Source organism: Pygocentrus nattereri, chromosome 13, assembly GCF_015220715.1.
Source record: "Pygocentrus nattereri isolate fPygNat1 chromosome 13, fPygNat1.pri, whole genome shotgun sequence".
In the NCBI taxonomy this organism is placed as follows: Eukaryota; Metazoa; Chordata; class Actinopteri; order Characiformes; family Serrasalmidae; genus Pygocentrus; species Pygocentrus nattereri.
The window spans coordinates 28,714,904-28,740,115 of NC_051223.1; the positions used below are offsets into that span (position 1 = coordinate 28,714,904).

Genomic DNA, 25,212 nt, shown 5'->3' on the forward strand with positions numbered 1-25,212 from the left:
AGAGTAAACCTGCAGGGATTTTAAGATATCTGTAGATTGCTGTTTTAAACCTTTAAAGCCAAGGCCAATTGCTATTTCTGCTTTTTAATCTACTCTTCTTCTTGAATAAACTGATCTCACAAAGCTGTGGTTGCATCTATTTATAAATGTAAATAATACCATCTAGCGAGGCCAAAAAAAAGAATTTCATTCTGTGTCACTCCGTACAATTCTGAGACTGAAAATCCTCTCCTTAAATCACTACAAAAGTTCAGACTCTCTGAACACAGCTTCATGCCATCATCTATTGCACAAAAAGACACAGAAAGACAATCGCAGTTCAATACTGTGGAAAAACTACAAAGTACAGCTTTGAAGTTCACCCCAAACATCCACGTAGGGTGCTATTAGGTTTACCTAGGGAAGTGCTGTATGTTGAGTGTTTACTGACAAGATCCATAATTTTTCTCAGAGGGAATATGCAATGTCCATAGTTTTTACAAGTTTGCTAAGTGGTAATTCCAGCACAAATTACTTCCTAGAGCTTCCTCAGTAAATGCAGACATCAAAGTAATGTAATAACAAAACCAAGTAATAGATAACACTGCCTCCATTTTCTTCTCAAATTGATATGAAATGTGAGTTTCGTCCCTCATGCTGTCACGGATCCCTCTGGCTCTGACTCACCCAAAGACTCCATTTCCCAGAATCCCCTCCAAGATCATGTGACCATAGACTTTCCGCAATCCACCTATCAACATTCACAATAACCTGACTACTGATCTGTTTCACCTGATTTGTGTGTCACGTGACCAGTCTTAGTTTACTTTATAAGCCAGAGCTTTAGACTAGATTCTTTCTGAGGTTTTGCTTCTTCTGGTAGAGCTATTGAGTGTTTCCTGTATACTATTTTGTCACTGACTGTTTCTTGATTTTTGGACTTTGTCTATTTGCCTTTGCCCTTTTTAGATTTGATTGCCTGATCACTTCTTTTTATGTTAGTCCTTAGCTGTATTTTGTATTGTTGGACCTACACCTGTTCACTGATACCAATTCTTGTCGAACCCTCTGCAAGTAAAGCCTTATTTCTTATTTAATTCAAGCAGCATGGCTGGTTCAGTCACATTACACATGCAGTGTCACTTTTTTTGCATCAGATTTGCAATTTAGTCACAAAACATGTTATTATTCAGAGGCATGGCTCAGCATTAGGCAGAGATAGAGGTCATCAGGATGATGGTTCCATCCAGGCTCTTGAATTGCATAGGGAAATTACGCAGATTCAGCTTAAATTGGGCTGTAATGTTAGCCAGTTAAATGAGAGGTATATAGTCATGTGTTTAATATTCAAAAGTGTTCGCTGCCTCTTGATTATGGTAATTGGTGGGGAATGTTGAAAAGATTTACCTAAAGCAAATTTGGCCACTTGGTGGTCATCATCCTCACTATAGCAATGCCTCTGGACTTTAATGCTTGCTAGCTGGCCTCTTTACACAGAGCTGTGTGCCCAAAATGTCAGGCAGGATTAGAGAGGGAAAGGTCAGAGTGAGAATTCCGGAATGAGCACCGGTGTGTCTCTTGTGGAGCGAACCACACATGTCCTGCATGAATACAACACACACACATATATACACAGTACACCACTCCACTCCAGCCTTCATATGTGAATGAGTGTGTAACAGTCAGTGCATTTCCACACCCAGTCAATGCCCTTGATGTGATTTTCTCGGACAGCAGCAGAGCTCAAACAGGCACATAGTAGCAGGCTATCATCTGTCATCCGCCATTCTACCAGGGTAGTCATAGAAAAACATAGCGCAAAAAGGAACGTGAAACTAGCCCAACTACGTTTCCTGTAGTGATGATAAAATCGATTAAATAAAATGTAAACTCAAAGAGAGACAGTAATAGAGGATGATGAGACAGATTACATGTACAGTATCTCATAAAAGTGAGTACACCCTTCACCTTTTTACAAATATTTGATCATATCTCTTCATGGGACAACTCAACACACAGCCATTAATGTCTAAATAGCTGGCAACACAAGTGAGTACACCTCACAGTGAACATGTCCAAATTGTGCTCAAAGTGTGCTTAATATTTTGTGTGACCACCGTTATTATGTAGCACTGCTTTAACCCTCTTGGGTATGGAATTCATAAGAGCTGCACAGGTTGCTACTGGAAACCTCTTCCACTTCTCCATGATGACATCACGGAGCTGGTGGATGTTAGACACCTTGCGCTACTCCTCCTTCCACTTGAGGATGCACCACAGGTGCTCAATTGGTTTTAGGTCTGGAGACGTACTTGGCCAGTCCATCACCTTTTCTTTCAGCAAGGCAAGTTGTCATCTTGGAGATGTGATCTTGGGGTCATTATCAAGTTGGAAAACTGCCATGTGGTGCAGTTTCCGAAAGGAGGGGATGATGCTCTGCTGCAGAATGTTCCAGTACATGTTGGAATTCATGTATCCCTCAATGAACTGCAGCTCCCCAGTGCCGGAGCACTCATGCACTCTAGACCCATGCTACCACCACCATGCTTGACTGTAAGCAAAAGACAGTTGTCTTGGTTCTCCTCACCAGGGTGCCACCACACACGCTGGACACCATCTGAGCCAAACAAAATTATGTTGGTGCCATCAGACCACAGGACATGGTTCCAGTAATCCATATTCTTGGACTGCTTGTCTTCAGCAAACTGTTTTGGGGTTTTCTTGTTCGTCAGCTTCAAGAGTTTAACTTTAAGTTATATCCAAGTTTCATTTCTACAGTGTTGTCCCATGAAGAGGTGCAGAAATGTGAGGGGTGTACTCACTTTTGTGAGATACTGTATATAATATTTAAGTGACTAATATATTATTTACTTATAATACAAAATGTTTTATGGTTTTCATTATTATTATTATTATTATTATTATTATTAGCATTATTAGCTCAGTAGTGGAATTATAAACAATGACTCAGTGCCCTATTTTTAGGTTGAAGTAGTTAGTCAGTAGTGCTAAATATTGTCATTTTATACAATTCACTCAGGTAGATGTGGATAACACTGCTGTTCAACATCAGTAAGAGTCCTAGAGCATGCATACATTACATTCTGGTGATTCTGGATAAGAGTTAATGCTATACAACCCCTGGGTCAAGCACAAGGCCTGCAGGCCAAGTCATGCCTGTGGCACAATCCTATTTGGTCCACAAAATAATTTAAATTTTCTATTAATATTAACCCATTTCACCATGAACTGCACTACAGATCCCAGCATGCCCTGTAATACAGTGCGTGCTCCCAGAAGTAAAATGAGTGAACTTTATTTACAATAAACCAAAACAAAGGAGAGAAAGCAATGAACCAAAGCAATGATGTCTGTAAACAAGCTAGGTCGAAAATCAGAGAAGCAAACAGCAAAGCCATCAATGTACAAAGTCCAACAAGAGGAAAACAAGGGCCAAAAATGGCCAAAAGCAGAAAGGACACTCGGTATGAAAAAACTGGACAATTGGCAATACTTCACAATGAGAGACTGAACTGAACTAGAGGTATTATGGAAGCTGGAGTTCACACGTGTGTGGAAGTCTTCAGGGAAACCAGGTAGTGTGACACTGAATTATAGTTTTAACTTGTATTGAAATGCAAAAAATGTACATGGGCAGTTATGGGTATAATTAACAAGGTGTTAATTATCAGCTATTGTTATTGGGCCACAAATATGTCTAGAGAGAGAAAGACAGTGAAGGGAAGAGAGACAGACAGAGACAGAAACATAGAAAATGTAAGCACTGAATAGTGTCAGTGATAAGAATATCACAGCCAGTGTTACTCAACTGGCATGTTTCCAACAGCTTAACGTGAAACATTTTCATCACAGCATAAACCCTGGCACCCTGCAGAGATGCGCATCTCTTTAAACCTCTAAAGAACAGCTTTATCTCATGTAGTCTTGTGCTGAAAAATAAAGCTGAAGAAAATGTAACACATAACATCAAGAGAAACACTCTCACATACACATACACCCACAGACAGACAGCAGAGACAATGCGTAATGTTTCCACTTTCTGCTAGATTTCTTTGAGGGCCTTAAATCGGTACAACTGAGAATCATCCAACTCCAAACCTCAGATAAAGCAAGACAAAATTACAAGCCTTGATCCTTTAATGCAACATAGTACACAATCTGCTGGGAGTTCACATGTGAGCTAGGAGAGTGAAAGTGGGCTACTCTTGCGTGAGCAGTTTGGCAGCACCGTATTGTAGATCACGTGTATTGTGCTTTTGAACTTGCCCATTAAATGGCAAATCCTTGTAAGACTTCCACCACACTGTTTCTGTATTTCAGTGTTGGTGACTATGCAAGCACAAACCTAGGATCATGTAATGGATTATATACAGACAGATACATTGTTCAGGCTCATTAGATTTTTTGAGTGGAAAAAACACTTGCTGCTTTATTTTGTTCCTTTTGTAAAGGATTTTTCAGTAAACTAAGACAAGAGTATTACATTAATCTATGTGCTGTAACAATGGCATGCTTAGACCATAAAGGCCTGACTTCAGCTTTGTTTTTTTAATGAGACAAGCAAACTGTGTGATGTTTTTGCAAAGATCACACAGATATTTTCTTTTGATATGTATTTTCTATAACTAAAATCTCTTTTTGGTCCTGGTTCAGGTGTAAAACATTCTGTGCTAACTAGCAAGCATGAAATATAATTATATGCTTTTGGCACCTTTGCTAAGTGGTAAAACATACAAAGGAGAAAGGTAGTGGCCCTAAGACAAATCCCTTTGGAGCTCCACACGTGAGTTCATTTCTATTTAATGGCTATTTAAATGCCAATGTTGTGAAACTGCCTTCTAAAATATTTAAAATATTTTTTAAACACTATAATTTAGTGGCATAATTTTAAATAATTATAGAACTAACACTAAGAGCCAAGGTTGTGTATCTAATTATGTAAGAAATTATCATAATTCACTTAGATCAATAAAAGCAAGACTACATGCATACATCAGCTCTGCCTCAGGAACTTTACTATTCTGACCAGTGTGGTTCCTACACTAAAATTTGCTTTCATATTTGCCTGTTTAAAAATACATTATTAGTTGCCAGAAATTAATTCAGCTTCAGAGTTCAGTTGAGATTTTTTTTTTATCAAATACAAAGAATATACATAGGTCTATCGTTACTTGTAATTATATGTTAAAATAATAATTTGAAATAACATGATATAAGTTTTCTATGTCTATATTTTCACTCTAGCAAACTTTAAAGCATTTGGAAAACAGAGGGATGGAGCAGAAGGAGATGGACAACAGCTAAAACATACTCTAAAAATAACATTTCTTGCTGAGAGGTGTAATACAGGCTGGCAATATTAAAAACTACATAACTTTCCACCAAAACTGTCAGCACCTCATGGCAGACCATTTAAAAAATGAATTTACTTCAGTAATTCATTTATTATTTCTCTCTCTCTCTCTCTCTCTCTCTCTCTCTCTCTCTCTCTCTCTCTCTCTCTCTCTCTCTCCTCATCCTACTCCCTCACAGTCCCTCATTCCTCTCTGTTACATTCCCCTAGCAGTTCTCATCCCTCTGCATGTCTACACTATCCCTCTCTCCAATAACTCCACTGCACCTGCCAAGTTCATCTCCCCTTCCTGTCCGGCACACTGCCATCACCCTATGCACACCTTTCTCTGCGCACCAGATCCAGCCGCCTGCACTCACACGTCTTAGACTTCTTTAGCCTCTTTTCTAACTGGCTGCCTGGCATTCATTGGGTAAAAGGTGTGTGAGAAACAGCCGTTACTTAACAGCACAAAATTTCAGATTAGATTTTCCATTTAAATAAGCTGTAGATTGGTTTAGCTTAATGTGAAAATGTCCAGAGGTTAATATGCACACAGGGATGCTAAGCTTATCTGAAGATGTATGTTTGTTCAGCTGGTTTGATATGGCTGCAGTATGAGCTTTCTCTTCCACCACACTTCACACAGTCATGAACCCACACTGCCTATTACCACAGCTGAATGCTGCAGTCTATTCTCAAATACAGTAGGAGTGAAAACTTTAAATAAGGACAAAAATACAATCTGTAATTTTGTGGTGGTAAATCATCTTTTTTTTGAGTTAGGCTAGTACATTATTAGCCATCTCTCATTACAATGAAACGGGTCCAACCATAGTGGCTAATCATAGTGGACTTGGTCAACTAAGACTACTGCAATTCATTCATTCATTCATTCATGCAGTCATTCATTCATGCAGTCATGCATTTATTCACTTATCTAAGAGACAATCTTTATAATTTTATAATCCTTAAATATAATCTTATAATCCTTAAATAAAAGCCATTTTCAATGTCTCACTTCACTTAAAGGATTCATATCCTGCATTTCCTTGTATTTTTTTTTCATTTGTTGTTTATGTTCCAAAAACAGCCATAATTAATTTTCAGAAGATCATTTTCCAACCTTTCTTTATCACTTCAAACAGAATGAAACAGTCTATTTTGTAACTGTTTTAGTTCAATTTTTATATAACACACATTTCAAAACATGAGAAACAGTTTTCTGTAACAAGGGCCTTTAACAAAGAGCATCTAAAAGTAGTGCATCATGGCTCAAACACTACTCAAACACTTTACTACCCCACAGGAAGAAATACACAGCTAACATCGCATCACACAATGTGGGCGTGTGCTATTTTAGACTAGACTTGTTACAGGACTGGACTAGATTCAGAATCTTTGTTCTGTCTGATATCTGATCTGGCATTTTCCGCTGATATCGGCACGATACCGAAAACCATCAATACCATCTCTGGTTATAGTATATATAATTATAATTAATATAACCATTTAATAAAACTGTAGATATTTCTGCAAATACAAGATTGAACCACATAGCTTGTGAGGCTCATTTTATATATAATTTTATTTACTGACTGTATTGTTTAATTGCATCAGAGGAATACTGTACTAGATACTGAATGCAGCATGGGAAAACGTTAAATCCTGCATGACTTTGAAACTTGCAAATATGATCCCAAGAAGGTGAGGAATCAACACAGTCAATTATATTTGACTTGCAGTACAGTGCAAAGAGATGTAGGAGTGCATGTAGAGCTTAAAAAACGGAATTTGTGAGATGCTGCCATGATAAAATGTGGCCAGCTTAAAAGACATAATAAAATGTTATTAATTACATATCAAATTCAAAATGAAAGCTTCTATTTAAACCAGTTTTAAGTGCTATGGCTTTCCTATTGCATGTTATTTATTTATTACCCTTTAGTTGGGTGTGATCAGTCAACTTGTAGCCAAAATTCAGGCCTTTTGGTCGACTATGAAATTCTGTAGTTGGGGAACAGCCCTGTACAGGAAAGGGAGACCAACTTTAATCATTATGACACATCTTCATTTTTATCTCACGCCAGTAATGTTGGGGATGATGCCCTGCCCAATTAATCTCAGGGAAAATATGACTAATTGGAAAAATCTGTTTGGTTTTCTGTGACATTTTAAAAGGCAGAATGTTTTTGCCATAATTTGTCTTTCTCTCTCCACACTCCGGCTGTCAGGCTGTTCATTTTCACATAATATTACACAGATTGACTTTTTTAAATGATCCAATCAATGCTTTCTATTTCTGTGAGTTCACATTCTACACGACGTCAATACCCCATGTGCAGGATGTGAAAAATTCATTAACGTGTGAATGCTGCTTCTGTCTCATACTGCTCGTCTCATCTCGCAGTTGTCTTTTTTGCGAGGACACTGTGAAGTGAACCACAAACAACTTCACATGAATAAACTATGACACAAGCAGAGACCCTTGCAGGAATCAGAGGAGGCCCACCATGCAGGCTGCATGGCTGAGGGAGAAAGTCATGTGCTAATAAGACGCTCGCTGCAGCAGAAAAGCTTGACGGCTGAACAGCTGACTGCAGCAGCGCTCTGATCCTGCTTAATGACTGCATAAGAACAAAATTAAGACGAACGCTTCCATGCACAAGCCCATCTTGGAGACACGCACTTGGGGGCTCAGCAGGGAACACATGTGATCCTTCAGTCTGGACTGAGTTACAAAGCAGTTAGACTGGCACTCTCCTTTTCTTCTGATTTACTGTATATCTCAGAATGCTTAGTGTTCACTTATTAAGACTTAGTCATATGGGTATTATCATGAATTAAAGGAAAAGAATCAAATCCATCTATTTTTCTGAAATTTTCTGGAACACAAATATAGCCATTTTATTTCCTATCCAAAACCAACAGTGAGCTTACCTATCTTTTCATATGTAATAGTAAATGTAAATGTAATGGTAAAACAGTGAAAAATTTTTTAAATTTGAAAAAAGTTTCTTTGGGTACTATTTTGCATTACAACACCCTGCATATACCTTTCCACCATGAATTGATTTTTAAAAATATGTTTTAGGTCAACAATTTATCACAAAACTATCGTAAAACAAAATGACACTGTTTTCATACACAATAAACTCTTCAGACTTCTGGTTGCTATCACCATTACTGTGAATAATTCTAATAATTCTTACTCAGAACACTTCTCAAGAATGGAGCATTTCACACCAAAACACTCTGAATGACCTTGTTTATATCTCAACCATTTAATTATGCCAAACCTTTGAAAAATGGGTAGAATTTCAGTGACAGCTCAGAAGAACATCTATACAATTTTCCACATATCCCAACTGTGGTTGATCAGCCAAGACATGTTTGGTGTATGAAGTTTGGAATCACACAACTAATGTAGCTAACAAGCTGTGCATAGTCCCCTCCTCAGGGCCCCTATTGGTATCAGCAAATAAATGTCTTACTTTTTTAAATTGACAGATAACTACATGTAAAATATCAGATATATAATGCAGCTTGGGGAGTACAAAACTCTAGCCTATCTAAGTCAAAGCACTGCTGCATGAGAGGACAGCTGTGAAAATGAGGATTAATGTTGCATTTTCATTATTGTGAAAACAAACATTGTTTTTTGTGTACTGAATATTCTAAATACAGATGTCAGTATGTACCTTCATTATATGCATGATATAGACCAAAAAAGGCTGAACGTGCTGCATTTCAACAACCTGATTGGCTTTCACCCAGCACAATTTGCTTCTCATTTATAGTCATATGCAAACATTGAACACTTCTGGTCAAATAACATTTTTTGTTGCTTTTTTAAGTGAAAATAAGTACACAACATCTACAGGGAACAAACTTAAACATGGCATTTTTTTCTGCTAATTGTAGTGCACAAGATTTTTTGTTCAAAATGGAAGAAGTAGCACTACTGATTCCAGAGAAAAACATGCTAAAACATGGTGTCCATGTGCTGCTCTGAGCCACCCTACAAGGCCTGAAATAGTACCTCAATGAGTAAATTGTAGATTAGATTTTTTCTGGACCACATCATACAAATTAAACCCTCAGAAAACACTTCTTCACCAAGTTCACTTTGAATATTCCTACAGTACAATCACAATGATCAGATTCATCCTCTCGGGGAAGAGGTCTAAGGCACTGACAATACAAAGTTTTGTAATGCTGCATGCAATCACACAGTTTCACCACAGAGGTGAAATCCAAATCTCTGAATCTTACACAGTGCAGCTTTAACATACTGGACGAAAACAAATGTACCATAACTTTTGCACAGCATTCTTGTTTTCACTTACACAATCAACAATACATGTAACAGGCCAATCTACTACAAATCCATGCTGGTGAATAGCCCAAACTGCAGTCATTGAACATATTTTGGTGATTAACTACATTTGAGGGGGAATTTTTAACAGCCTGGTAGAATCTCTCCTAAGTTGTTGCCCTTAAAAGTGCCCTTGTGGTTGGAGATCTTTACAGATGAGCGAGGTTGCTTTTCCGTTCACACGTTAATCAATCAGGAGCCGTGCAGGTTCTTTAAAGCTCTGAAGCGAAACTCTGCAGTGAGCTAATTTAGTGCCAAGAACTGGCACTGGCAGCCATTTTAACCCGCCCTCACCTGGAGAGCCTCCATCTCCGTCTGTTGCATGGAGCTAATGTGGATCTCCACAGGCAGCCTTCCACCGCTCTGCTCAGCAAACGAGGAGTCTAGAGTGGCGAGGTCACACACTCATCGAGGTGACATGGGTTACCATGTCAACGGTGTGACAGGCGGAGAGTCATTAGAGTGCAATCTCAGCAAACTGCTGCAACTCCAGCAGGGTGAAAAACTCAAACAGCAGCCCTCTGTTAATATTACTGGAGCTCTAGAGCAGCAGGTGCTCGCTGTATTTTCTGAAAATATATACAGTGTTGGAAAAAAAAAGCAAAAAGACCCCTTAACTGTGGTTGGAAGCCCCGAGGCCTATGGTTGACACCCAAACCACAGATTGTCACCTCCCTCCCTGTCAGCTTCCTGTGGTGAGCCACAAACCCACGCTGCTAACTGCCAGGACATGCCAGGATGCTGCTTGCCGCTGGTGTAAAAATATGATCCATTGTGGGTTCAGATACAGGAGAGAGATGATGCAAGCTTCGAGGCTAGCTGTGACTGAGAACAGATTTTACACAGCAGAACCCTGAGTACTGTTCTTGTTCTTTTCTCTCTCTCTCTCGCTCTCTCTCGTTTCTTTCTCCTTTATTGCCTTTGCCCATTCTTAGTCTGTTCCCTTAACACTCTCTGTCTTTTTATCCCCCAGCTTCTCCTTCAAACTCAAATATGACACACAATGTAGTTACCTTGCAACTGGGTTATGTGTAGCTCCAAATAGACACAGCCGACAAAGGGGAGGACCCAAAGTTCACTCTCCTGGCTGTTCTTCAGCCCTCTGCACAGCCAGCTTGGCAAGACAAACTAGCTGAAGTCTTCCTGAAGCTGGTATTGCACCTGCCTAGCAAGACATAAGAACTTTCCCCATGGACATCCAGTCAAAATGACAAACATTGTGTACACTTTGAATGTTGTTTTTTTTTTCATTCCAATGCTTTTCACATCTACGAAATCTTGTGTTTTACTTTCTTGAAAGTACCATTAACTAGGGTTGTCACAATTACAGGAACTCGATTCATTGTAAAATGCTTTTAAATGTAAATTTATTTCATACTTTAATTGCACAGTAGGGATTTTGCATGAAAATGCATACTGTAATGGGCCCATATTATTACTTTTTAAAGAAAAGAGATTGATGTAGTATGTAAACACTGTTTACAAAGCATAGCATACCACATACCACTCCCCACTTCACACAGTCCATATAGGGAAACTAAGTGACAAAAACAGCCCATTTTGTTATTAACTGTTATTGTGATGTTACAAAAACAAATATATCCACTTATTCAACTTTGAGCAATTTACTACATCCACTCATGTTGACATGAAGAGCGTTTCAGCCTGGACTGCTTTTTGAATCAGGCCCAATACAGGGCAACCAGTCAGAACAGAAGTCACTTACACATCTCAGTCTTAAAGGCACAGTCGCATAAACAGCCTGTTTAATTAGAAGGACTAAAGACAGGTTGGAAAATGATCATCCAAAAACAACTGACTTTTTTTGTTATATAAACCCACACAAATTTCATAAAAAACAGAAATATGTAGGGACATTCATTTATTTGTCTGTTTGTTTGATTCTTTTTGTTATGTAACCTTTTTAAAGCCTTCCCAGTTTAACTTTTGCCAATGTAGCTTGTTATTTTTTAGGTGAATCCAAGTTTAGTGTTTGGCCTTTTAAAACATGGACAAATCAATAAATTATCAAAGCAGTCAGCAGATTATCCAATTACTACTGTAATCGATAATGGCAGCTCAAATCTAATCTAATGATCAAGTGCTACAAAGAATGACAGCAGATCCCAGTGGGTCTTGTAATAATTTATTATGTCTACAAGTTAACCAAATGGAAAACTTGGTTAAACTTGGACAAGACAGGAGGAGTCAGTTACTCCCGGTCACCAGGATCTAACATCTATTGCTATACTGAAAGACATCTGGAAAAACATTGTAAGCATCTTTCCAGTTTTCTCCTTTGTAGGAATAATTGTGTCCTCAAGTTTCCTCCTTACCACAACAGCACATAGAAAGAAACTGTGGTTGCACTTTGCCTGATATAACAACTGTGGGTGTAATGCGGTATCAGAAAAAGACTGAAACGGTGGATCCAAATTTAAAACTAATCGCTAATCTCTTCTCAGGGTCTCTATTTTACTGCCATCCGTGGAAAATCACTGTCAATGATCCATATGATGACTGGGCTTTTCTCACTTAGTTTTTTTTTTTTTTTTTGAGGGGGGGGGGGGTTCATTTTGTTTAAGGACACACTAGGCAAGTTCTATTTGAGAATTAGCATTTTCCTGAGTCAGCTTAATCAGTGTGGCAATAAATCAGAGCTCTATAGAAAAAAGACATTTTTGCCTTAAATATCAAGCCAAATATTGACCTCAAAATCAATAATCTCATTGAACTGAAAACAATTTGAAACAGCGTATTAAAATTTAAAACAGTATCACCAATAAATACGCCCTTAACTGAGCATGTTTCGTTTACTGTCTTTAGTGTTAACCACTGTCACTGATCAAAACTTGAAATTAACTTGCATCCTATCACAGTAAAGTGGGTGGGGCTAATTCTATGGACAAACCTATGACTGGGCTTTTTCTTAAGTTCTTAAGGTTGTGATTTCTGGGTGTTTTTCTGAAAGGTTTATTTTCTGATGCAAAACCTTTATTTATTTGAGCCAAACCCATTTGTAGTATACAGGACAGCAAAAATATTTGGTTATTCATGAGAACTAATCAACTAATAATTGATCAGAAGCTTAGGTGTGGTCTGTAAATGTGGCCTGTAAACGTGAGATATAACAATAGAACATTTGTCAGTGTTTTAACAAAATGAGGTCCTGATCATCAAGAGTTAAATTACTACCATGGAAAAAAATAGTTTTCATGAAGTCAGCTCATTATTTTATTTTATTTGACTTGAGCTTCAGTAACTAAAAAACAATAGCTAAAAATAAGTGATATACTAATAAATATGTATATTAGCATAGCACGTCAGACTGCATCGTTTAACTGGTTTAACATGTCAAAGTGCCCGTTTAATAGATGTGTTCTGTGTTCTAGAATGAGTTTTATTTTTAATGTGAAAACTATGTTTACAAAATGAGTTGAAGTTTAAGCTAACTTATCAATAGCTAGCTAATGTATGCAACACTGACAGGACAAGCTGTTGTCCTTGTAATATTTTTAAATATCTCAATAATTATTTCTGATTAACACAAACTATGACTATGAATATTCCAGTGGCTAACGTTAGCACTGTAACAACTAAAGGTAACATTAACTCATTCTGACAAATGAAATACAGCGCGTCATCAGTGAGTAACATTAGATCAGCTTGTAAGAACACCATCATGGAGGGAAAGCAACCATTTACTAACCAGATACCAGTGGTCAACAGTAACACTGCACTTCCGTGGAAGACAGAAGCCAGACTTGCACATGTTGTCTGTGAAAATGCTCCCAGACTTTACTTCTTCTTTAACTTTCAGCCGTGATTGTTCTTTTTCTTCTGCTATGTGCTCAAAGAGGTGTGGCACTATAAGTAAATTCCTACCCTCTTCAAGTGAAGTCTTGAGCTCACTGTATGTTGTACGTCACTTTAAAAATGTAAATTAAAAATCAACAAAATTATTACCAAAATTATTGATAGTGTTGTTTTAGACCAACTAGTATATTTATATAGTAGTATACTTATAATTATTTATAAATATTTTTAGATTTATATACTACAACCCCAATTCCAGTGAAGTTTTGCTTGTCTTGCTGAAATAAGCAAGGACGTCCCTGAAAAAGATGTTGCTTGGATGGCAGCATATGTTGCTCCAAAACCTGTATGTACCTTTCAGCATTAATGGGGCCTTCACAGATATGCAAGTTACCCATGCCATGGGCACTAAAACACCCCCAGACCATCAGAGATGCTGGCTTTTGAACTTTGCACTGATAAGAATCCAGACAGTCCTTTTCCTCTTTGGCCCGGAGGAGACGACATCCATGATTTCCAAGAACAATTTGAAATGTGGACTCGTCAGACCACAGGACACTTTTCCAATTTGCGTCAGTCCATCTCAGATGGGCTCGGGCCCAGAGAAGCCGGCGGTGTTTCTGGGTGTTGTTGATATATGGCAGAGTTTTAACTTGCACTTGTAGATGGAGCGGCGAACTGTGTTCACTGACAGTGGTTTTCTGAAGTGTTCCTGAGCCCATGTGGTAATATCCATTACAGAATGTTGTCGGTTTTTAATGCAGTGCTGCCTGAGGGTTCGAAGGTCACGGACATTCAATGTTGGTTTTCTGCCTTGCTGCTTACTTGCAGAGATTTCTCCAGATTCTCTGAATCTTTTGATGATATTATGGACTGTAGATGATGAAATGCCTAAATTCCTTGCAATTCCGTGTTGAGAAACGTTGTTCTTAAACTGTTGGACTATTTGTTCATGCAGTTGTTCACAAAGTGGTGAACCTCATCCCATCCTTGCTTGTGAATGACTGAGCCTTTCAGGGATGCTGCCTTTATTCTCAATCATGACACTCACCTGTTTCCAATTAACCTGTTCACCTGTGGAATGTTCCAAACAGTTTTTTGTTGCCCCTGTCCCAACTTCTTTGGAACATGTTGCAGGCATCAAATTCAAAATGAGTGAATATTTGCAGAAAACAATAAAGTTTATCTGTTTGAACATTAAATATCTTGTCTTTGTAGTGTATTCAATTGAATATAGTTTGAAAACGATTTGCAAATCATCATATTCAGTTTTTATTTGTTTTACACAACGTCCCAACTTCATTGGAATTGGGGTTGTACGGTATAATTAGAAATCAAATCAATTTGATTCTGATATCAGAATTAAAAACTGCATCAAACCTGAAAGCCTGTGTATCATTACACCCTTATTAAGTATCAAATATTTGTTGTATCATTGTGCAAAAACACAATACATATGAATTTTGTGTATCATTATACCCCTAATAATGACACCACTTTATCTATATAAATGCTGCTGTGAACATGTTAATAAATCTACAACAACAGAAATTACACAGGATAATAAATATATTTTTGTTTTTATCCACAAAGCACGCATAAAAAGTCACTACGAAGTCAAGGTCAAATAGGAGAACAAGACATAGCAGACTGGTGAGGTTACAGCTGCAGATGTCATGTCATGTTGTGATAGATCTTCCTCTCCCTGAGTCTCCCTCCATTTCCTGCCGTAGCCAGCTTTACGTGTTTTTTTCTTTTGTGTCACATTAAATAAAGGCACACATTTGACATGTATGTCACTCTTCCTTTGTTACTATTCTTGTACAAAGAGTAAAAAGGACTTGTCATGCATTCTTATGCTGTGTCAGACATGTCCCTTCAAATGATATGACCTTTCATAGAGTTCACTGTAAGAACGTGTTTTTGTCTAGCCACCAATGCCATTCACCAATTCCACTCTCCAATCGCTCTTAACGACAAATTTCTTCTTAAAACCCACATACGTAGTTTTCATGAAGATTCTGACATTCACCAATTTTTTCTTATTTGGGATTTGCTCTTAGGTAAGAACAGACCCACAAGTGCACAAACTCAAGTGCCCACAGACTCAAGTGCACAAAGGTGCGAACAATTCCGCAAATTAAGAACACGTCACGAATCTAACGCTTTTTTCTTAAAACCTTGCTTAAGAACAAATTTAAGAAAAACTTAGGAAGGTCTTGGTGAATGTTGTCCACTGTTCTTAAAGTTAACCCTTCAAACTCACTCTACATTTTTAAGACTTGATGCCAGAAATGATCCAATACACTGTACTGGTTAACTGGCCCTTTTGGGATAAGTTTTATGGTTAAACAAACTCCCTCCATGTCCACAAAGAGATAGCAGACGAAATCTCAACATATCTCATGTTACATAATATTACATAATGCTTAGAAAAAGCAGAATACCAACAAAAAAGTGAAAAGTGTTTCAGTAAAAATGTCCTCCTGAGAGTCCTGATTAAAAAGCACATCTGACTCCAATTACAGACGCGTCAAAGAGCTTAGATTACCAAAACTCACAGAGGACAATCTTCAATACATATTCCTGTGGTTCAGCTTCAGCAGCTCTCAAAGGCATTACCTTAAGAGATTTTAGTGGCAAGGATTGAGCAATATATTGACCAAAATGTATAAATCTTAAACCCAGGGACACTCAGAAAAGCAGTTTAATTCTTCCGTGTCTTATTGCTGTCACATCATTACTCCTGCATAAGCACATTTTTCTTGTATTTCATTTTCTCCCCGAGGTGCCCTTACAATGTTTATGTAGCTTAATGGACTAAAAAGTGTTATCATTTATTTTTATATGACCATTTTCCGACCTCCCTCTGTGCCATTGAATTATAGTTTTAATTCTGTAAATTTAAGACTGTTATATGTAAATAAAGTTGGTTCTGATTCTTCACTGTTTATCTTGCCTCATTTTAAAAGTAGTTCAGGCTCCTTATAACTTAAGTGTGGATGGGCAGGGCTAAACTGCTGCAGGCTGAATAGGTGGGTATATATAAATGTGTTAGTTTTCATGACATCTGACAAACACAATCAAAAGCTGGCCATTTTTCACAGCAGGTCATATCTCTGCGTTCCTAATGTGGTCAGCTTTCTGAAATTTACAGCTTATTTTGGTGCTGGTAGAAAGTGCTGGAAGAAAGTAACCGTGTCCAAGATGCATACTTCTGGAGCCACATGCACCACTGAGCAAATTCCTTTGAAATGAATAGGCACTAATGCTAATCACTTTTTATTACCTCTAGACTTCCAACTGCAGTCCTGGAGGGTCACAGACCAGCACAGTTTGGGGCTTTCTGTTCTCAAATCCACCTACTAATCCTAGTAATTAACTGATTAGTTGAATCAGGTGTGATTAATTCAAGAAATCACCAAACTCTGCCAGCTTTGCAGGACCAAAGCTAACCACCTCTGGCCTAAGATGTGACCACTTCTCTCCTCAATCACAGCAAACACTACAGAGTGATTCCACTCAGGCTCTGGAAGATATATAATCACACAAGCTGATAAAAATCCAATCTTCCTCTTTTCCCCCTCAGCTGTAAACACTTTGAGTGATGGGCCAGGAGAGGGAGCTTAAAACAGCTCTACAACAATTTTGGGTAAGAACTGTGACCTGCGCCATAAGACCAATTCAGCCAGCTCTCAGAGAGCTCGTTGTTTCATTTGCTCATGCCTCTAACAGCACCACTGACGGCGTGTTGGAACGACGAGCAATGCTTTGCTGATGACCTCCCCACGGCCCACTGCCGATTTCAAAAAAGCACACAGGGCCTTTAACGGGCCTCAACAGCTTTTGTCAGGGATGGAACAGCCATCAGCCAAGTCCAATGTGGGTCACAAACAAACAAACAGCCACAATAAACACAGCGCTTCTACTAATGAGGCCGCAGCCTAGCAAAGACAGTGACGAAACAGCCATCAGAATGCTTATTGGTTAATTCAGGTAAATTAATGCAATATTTAAAACCAACACTGAGGGACAGTCTGATCTGTACAGCTTTTCTCCTCAGTCAAGACCAAATATACACTCACCGGCCACTTTTTTAGGTACTTTATTACTGTTCAGTTGCTTGTTAACACAAATAGCTAATCAGCCAATCACATGGCCGCAAATCAATGCATTTAGGCATGTAGAGGTGGTCAAGACAACTTGCTGAAGTGCAAACCGAACATCAGAAAGGGGAAGAAAGGTGATTTAAGTTACTTTGAACGTTGCGTGGTTGTTGGTGCCAGACGGGCTGGTCTGAGTATTTCAGAAACTGCTGATCTACTGGGATTTTCACGCACAACCATCTGTAGGGTTTACAGAGAACGGTCCGAAAAGAGAAAATATCCAGTGAGTGGCAGTTGTGTGGACAAAAATGCCTTGTTGATGTGAGAGGTCAGAGGAGAATGGGCAGAGTGGTTCCAGATGATAGAAAGGCAACAGTAACTCAAATAACCAACCAAAATCTCTGAGGAACGTTTCCAACACCTTGTTGAAAGTGTGCCACGAAGAATTAGGCAGTTCTGAAGGTAAAAGGTTGTCCAACCTTTTACTAGCAAATAAAGTGTACCTAATAAAGTGGCTAGTGAGTGTACATTTACAAATATTCTGCGGCATGTCAAACATAGGGAACCATAATAAATTACTCTAAACTCTACCACGACCAATGTTCTAGTTTTAAAGTTAATGTGATTTTATCAACTTAACGTACAGTGGGGTCCAAAAGTCTGAGAGCCCATTATAAATATGGTATTTTTTTATTTAAACCTAGAAATAAACAAAAAAGGGTTCAAAAACAAAGAAAAGGTGTGATAAACAAAAGAAAGAAGAAATGTTTGGCAATATTTTAGGTCATGCTTCAAATGTAAGCAAGTATGTGACACTGATGTTAAGACCTTTGAATAAACTCTTTTTCAGTCTTATCCCTACTGCTGAAGCTCATGTTCACACAACTCTCAGGTGGATGTGGTCTACTCATCAGAGGCTTTTGCACAAACTTTTGGAGCCACCACAAGTGCCATTAAAGTGAAACGTGTGCGTATCAAAGACTAAAAAGTTTTGTTTACTTTCCAATGGCTATGCTGATAACAGAATTTGTAATTAACTATTTGTTTTAACTTAGAATTAGAAAAGAATGCAAAACAGAAGCAGTTTCACTAGTGGTCTCAGACTTTTGGACCCCACTGTATATAAATCAGTCCACACAGAGTAATTCAAATTTAATTTCATTTTCTTTTCTCTGCTGATTTGTGGTTCAAAGATGAAAGTAATCATATTTTCACTTGAGCAGAATCTCAAAACAATTACCAGTATTTGTCTTTCAAGCCAAAATCATATTGTATCAAGGCAGACTCTAATGATAACATCCCTGACGCCAACGCTAGAGTTTTATGCAAAGTGTTAAACATGCACTGGGTCTGTTCAGGTATTCTGGGTCATCAGAAAACAGAAGAACTCTTTCAATTTCTGCTGATGCTGACTGGCGTATTCTTTTCACATGAACAGTAAAATACATTCACATGTATTAATATGGCCGATTAAATCCAGGCTAATTAAATCCGGGCTAATTAAAATACTGAATTATATTGTTAAATACTGAATAAAACAATGCCTTCATCTTTCAGGTTCTTGAAAGAACACATTGTCTCATATGACTTGCTGTCCCCTAATACCTGAATCCAAACTATCTGACTTTTTCCAAAGGGTCCAAAAGCAAGAAAAAAGAATGGACTCAAACTATGGCTTATCATCATCCATACCTTGGTACACAGGAGGAACATTTGTCCACCAGCAAGGACAATTAAACTCCAGACAGAGAGAGGTCAAGGGAACTTTGTTAGTGGAGCTGCGGTTGGCTGGACCATGTGCTTGCCTGATGCTGCACACATGACGGCGTGAGGCAGAAGATATGAGCAGCGCACTAACGCTACATTAAAGTCCAGCTGAACGCAGCAGATCCTCCAGGAGCGGATAGTTTGGGATCCCATCAACAAGTATAACTCAAGTGCGTCGACGCAGGCTATTGCGAAACTCGGGGGAATTTCATAACGCAGGAAAAAACTAAGTGAGGGGCTGCGTAACGGCAGGATGGTTGACAGGAACCTACAGGAACTGTCTGCAGGGTTTGTTATTGCGCTGCTTGTACGGTCCGGGCGCTTGGGATGAAGGATGCTGAGCGTGACGATGCATTTGTCCACGGCCGAGGAAACGAGAGGAGAGGACAGGACAGAGAGGAAGAGAGAGGAGCAGAGGAGAGAAGAGGCCCCGCGCCACGCACACAGAGCACCGGATCCGGGAACAAACCGAGATTCAAACGCTTCACGAACATCCAGCACACCAGAACATCTGGAGCGCTGGACGGAATGGAAGTTGCACTCTCAGCCTCGCTGTCTCTGCCTCTGCTGCGCTCCACGCCTTTTTCACGCGTAGTGAAGTTCTAGGAAAGCGCACACTCACCTTTGCGTCTTGCTCCAGATGTGCTCCCTCCGGCCAGATGCGCTCCCGTGCCGCTAGCCGAGCGGAACCCGGGCGAAACCTGCGCCGCACATTCCGAAACATCCAACAGCGGCAGCGGCAGCAGCGCCATCCAACGGCTGCGCGCCGAGCTCTCGCGAGAACGCGCGTGTTTGTTTCTCAGCTTTGTGTATTGGCCTCTGCCAGTCTGACATCACAGCTTGAGCTCGGTGCTGCCATCTAGCGCAATTGCGCGCAAATCCATTACGTAATCACTCCTTATTTTTCCTGAACATAGCTTTGTGGTGAGGATTAGAAAACAATTCTAATGGACCAAAAGTCCATTTAGTGTGTAATGTCGTTAGAGGGTAAAAGGTGACCCCCAAAGGTCCTGTTACTTCTCAGCTTGACCAGTGACCTCCACAGACAGTGACATGCAAAGGCATAAAAATCAGTTCTCCACTGTCACTCCTTTTATTTTTGTGTTCAGAGATCATTCCACAGTAATGAATGAAGGTTCCTTGCACTGCTAAATAGACATAACGTGCAATCTGTCTAGCCCCCTCGTCATGTATAGGCCATGGTTGTCAGGAGGAGGTTTCATTACAGCAAATGAGGCATAATATCTTGCAAACATAAAAACAGCTATGTGTAATATGCTGTGATGGGCTTCCATCCGTGAAAACAGCAAATGGCACAGGAAAGAACGAAAATGTAATAGGCCAAGTGGGATCTCGCCTGGGCTCCTCTGCATTCCATGCAAATACATGCATATCCATAACAGTTCCTCCTCTGGTTGATATGTGAATGCACCAGCTCCTTAGAGACAGAGCAGGTGCTTATATATATTTGCACATATACATGATGCATGTTCACATGTATATCTATGTACTTGTATGTGAATGTGAGCATCACACTACTGTGTGTGTTTATTGTGGAGAATGTAAGTATGCCTGTGCTATAGCAGGATAACAGGGTCCTCAGAGTTCGTCCGTCTCTCCGTCGAAGGGGATAGCGTCCAGGTCCATGTGGATGTTGCTGGGCTCCTCATTACACACCCAGCCAATGGGCATGCGGTTGAAGGAAGGTCTAGAGTTGATATTGTACTGGAACACAGGCACTGGCTCTGGCTCCTCAGGGGCCTTGACCTCTGGGATATCAAAGGTCAGCATGCGAGAAGCCTTGTCAAGTCCACCAAAGGGCAGAGCTGTCCTGTAAGACCAAGCAGAGAAAGCATCTTACAGGAATGTGTCATGGGTAGTTTGCAGTAATGAGAAACAAGGGTCTAGTAGGGTTCATGTCACTCAGCCGGTCTCGAGGTCTAATTTGGACTATGCTCCCTCATGTTCATGCAAAAGCTTGGGCATATCTGGCCATATTGCATATTTGTGGATTTGTGAGGTGAACACAAACCAACACAACCACTGCAGCCTACTATTTTATACAATGCACAATTACTTTATATTTCTTTAGCTTAAAAATGTTTATAAAAAAATGATGATAAAATTGTAATATGTCATGCGAAAAAGTTTGGACACCATTCTAGTAGTAAAGTTTCAGAACATACTTAACTCATTAGGACTTAATTGACACGTTAAGAGCCTTTATGGGCTCCTCTAAACAGCTGGCTAAGAATGTAAAAATTAAGCTATTTGATGCCGTACAACAATTTCCAGCTCCAACAAATTCCACCATCTGAAATGTCATTAAGAAAATAAGCAAGATCTAGAAGACAAAGGAAATTCTAAGATAAAACTGCTGATATGCTAACCAAAAAGGCAAAGCAAAGCCCCCTCATGGCAACAAATTACACACAAGACAGTTCTACAACTTGCAACTTTGCATACAACTATATGATGTAAGCTATAAATGCATAATGATATTGGAATCAATTGCTGTTGGCAGATATTTGTTTTAAAAACTACACATTTTTCAACTGATGACATATTTATTGTAGTCCAGAAGAACAGAATGTTTAGACAAAGCTAGAAGACTACATAAAATATTTTAAATTCAACGCATCTGAAACTGTATAGAAATACTTGTATCTTCTTCTTCTTTCGGCTGCTCCCTTTAGGGGTCGCCACAGCAGATAATCTGCCTCCATCTTGCCCTATCCATTGCCTCCTCTACTTTTACACCAACCATCTCCATGTCCAGCTTCACTACATCCATAAACCTTCTCTGAGGTCTATCTCTTCTCCTTCTACCCGGCAGCTCCATCTCCAACATTCTTTGACCAATATATCCACTATTCCTCCTCAACACATGTCCGATCCATCTCAACCTGGCCTCTCTGGCTTTATCTCCAAACTGCTCCACCTTCACTGTCCCTCTGATCTGCTCATTTCTAATCTTGTCCAGCCTTGTCACTCCCAACGAAAATCTCAGCATCTTCATCCCCGCCACCTCCAGCTCAGCCTCCTGTCTTTTAGACAGAGCCACGGTCTCCAAACCATACATCATAGCAGGACGCGCTACTGTCTTGTAAACCTTCCCTTTCACTCTTGCTGCTATCCTTCTGTCACACATCAGCCCTGACATCCGTCTCCACCCACTCCATCCTGCCTGCAACCTCTTCCTCACCTCTTTTCTACACTGTCCATTGCTCTGGATGGTTGACCCAAAATATTTGAAGTCATCCACCTTTACGACCTCTACTCCTTGCATTTTCACCTTTCCACCTGCCTCCCTCTCATTCACACACATGTATTCCATCTTATCTCTACTGACCTTCATTCCTCTCCTCTGCAGTGCAAACCTCCACCTCTCCAGATTCTCTTCCACCTGCTCTCTACTCTCACCACAGATTACAATGTCATCTGCAAACATCATGGTCCATGGAGCCTCCTGCCTGACCTCATCTGCCAACCTGTCCATCACCATTGCAAACAAGAAGGGGCTCAAAGCTGATCCCTGATGTAACCCTACCTTCACCTTGAAACTATTTGTCACTCCAACTGCATACCTCACCACTGTCTCACTATCCTCAAACATGTCCTGCACCACCCTTACATACTTTTCAGCTACACCTGACTTCCTCATACAGTACCACAGTTCCTGTCTTGGCACCCTATTATATGCCTTCTCTAGATCCACAAAGACACAATGTAGCTCCTTCTGACCTTCTCTGTACTTCTCTACCAACACTCTCAACGCAAAAATTAGATCTGTGGTACTCTTTCTGGGCATGAAACCAAACTGCTGCTCACTGATCTGAACCTCTCGCCTTAGCCTTGCTTCAACAACTCTTTCCCATACCTTCATGGTGTGGCTCATCAACTTTATACCTCTGTAGTTACTGCAGCTCTGCACATCACCCTTGTTCTTAAAAATGGGAACCAGTACATTGCTTCTCCACTCATCAGGCATCCTCTCACTCTCCAGGATTTTGTTAAACAACCTGGTTAAAAAGTCCACTGCCTTCTCTCCTAAACATCTCCATACCTCCACAGGTATGTCATCTGGACCAACTGCCTTTCCATTCTTCATCCTTTTTAAAGCTGCCCTCACTTCCACCTTACTAATTCTCTGCACTTCCTGATCCACTATCTCTCCCCCGTTGTCCTCCTCTCTCTCTCGTTTTCCTCATTCATTAGTTCTTCAAAGTACTCCTTCCATCTACTCAACACTCTCTGTTCACTCACTAGAACATTTCCCTCTCTATCCTTTATCAGCCTAACCTGCTGTACATCCTTTCCAGCTCTATCTCTCTTTTTAGCCAAACGATACAAGTCCTTTACTCCTTCTTTACTGTCCAGCCTCTCATACAGCTCGTCATAGGCCTGAGCCTTTGCCTTTGCCACCATTCTTTTTGCTATGCGACTAGCCTCACAGTACTCCTGCCTACTTGTATACTTGTATAAGTTGGTGTAATACTAATCCAGGCAAATCTAGTTCCAATTTGATCATTTGTGTAATTGCTATTATGTTGGTATCAGCATTGGAACTGGCAGAGTACATGAAAAACTGGATATTGACATCAGCCCACAATTCCGTGCCAAAATGGAAATTTTTGGATGAAGTGGATACTAAAATAGGACAAAACATGTTTATTTACTGTTTTTGTAATGATTATTACATGTGAAAGGTTAACAACATGTAATAATTTTTTTATTTATTTATTGTTAAATCTCAGAGCAGGAAAAAAATATTGTAAAGTGAGTCCTTTAGTGTGACTGCATATCTTTATAATAAATCTACTTAATCTTAAATTGAACTTTCCTGTAACTTCAGCCTGTCTTATTTTTGTCAATTTCAGCTGAATGTCTTCAGTGGTCAAAGTTTGGGGGCATCTTTACATAAATTAGTACCTATTGAAACTCTTATATTTGGGCAGGTCCTTGTGCACATGAGGCCCTGGCATTTGTGGCTTCATGGTGGCCTTGAGTTCCTCATTGTCCTTCATTGCGCGCTCCCATGGCGATACATATGTTTTCACATATTCACACCTCCTCTTCTGCTTCTCTGCCTCAGGATCAACTTCATCTGTTGATGATGACCATAAATAACATTTCAAAGCCTCAAGGAAAAACATGACATATGAATACCTCTAAATAACCTTATAAATCCTATACACATACTCTTCTGCCTCCTAATCATTCTACAAGTCATAATGTTTAACTCATCATTGCACTCATAGGTGTGTATCTAGGCCGTACCTTTTGGTGGCTCTGGGGCTTGAGCTGGAGGAGTCATCACTTCACAGCCTAGAGAAGGAACCAGGTCCTGAAGATTTTGCTGGAAAACCACAAATTACAGAACCAATCAGCATGTTGTACCAGAAAGAAATGGAGCTGCTTTTTTGTGAAAAATGTGTTTGTGCCACACACTTGTGATTACACACAAGATTATGTGCTTACATACAATCCTAAATGATTATTGGCTTGGGCAAATGGTATAAGGAAAATATTACTTGTGAGTTCTTTAAACTTTAAAAAGGATCTACTCACTCACACATCTCACTTAGAAAATGGTTCTTTAAGCCATCAGTTGTAAGTTGTTTCTCCATGGAACCAAAAGTGGTTCTTCTGTGGCATCACTCCAAAGAACTCTTTCTAGAACCTTCATGTTAAAGTGCTCATGATCAACTAGACTTACAAGGTAATTTATTCTGATTTATACATAATTTCCACACAAATATGTCAACACAATTATTGCAAACAGTAAATGGAAAGACAAAGCTGTAGACCCA

At 39.5% G+C, this 25,212-nt stretch overlaps 2 protein-coding genes across 8 annotated transcripts in view; both read right to left on the reverse strand.

Annotated features, from left to right (window-relative positions):
* usp54b (ubiquitin specific peptidase 54b) overlaps nucleotides 1-20,171 on the reverse strand; it is a 145,800-nt gene extending 125,629 nt beyond the window's left edge. For all 7 annotated transcript variants that reach the window (XM_037543931.1, XM_037543928.1, XM_037543927.1 and 4 more), the window contains exon 1: nucleotides 20,022-20,171. The gene's annotated coding sequence lies outside the window, so the exon portion shown is untranslated. The remainder of the gene's footprint in view (nucleotides 1-20,021) is intronic.
* Nucleotides 20,172-20,508: 337 nt separating this feature from the next.
* Nucleotides 20,509-25,212, reverse strand: part of myoz1b (myozenin 1b) — an 11,815-nt gene continuing 7,111 nt past the window's right edge. Inside the window, exons 4-6 of the mRNA XM_017700944.1 lie at nucleotides 24,680-24,758; nucleotides 24,332-24,506; nucleotides 20,509-21,230 (exon numbers count right to left, since the gene is read on the reverse strand). Coding sequence (XP_017556433.1) covers nucleotides 20,999-21,230; nucleotides 24,332-24,506; nucleotides 24,680-24,758 — 486 coding nt within the window. The 3' untranslated portion in view covers nucleotides 20,509-20,998. The remainder of the gene's footprint in view (nucleotides 21,231-24,331; nucleotides 24,507-24,679; nucleotides 24,759-25,212) is intronic.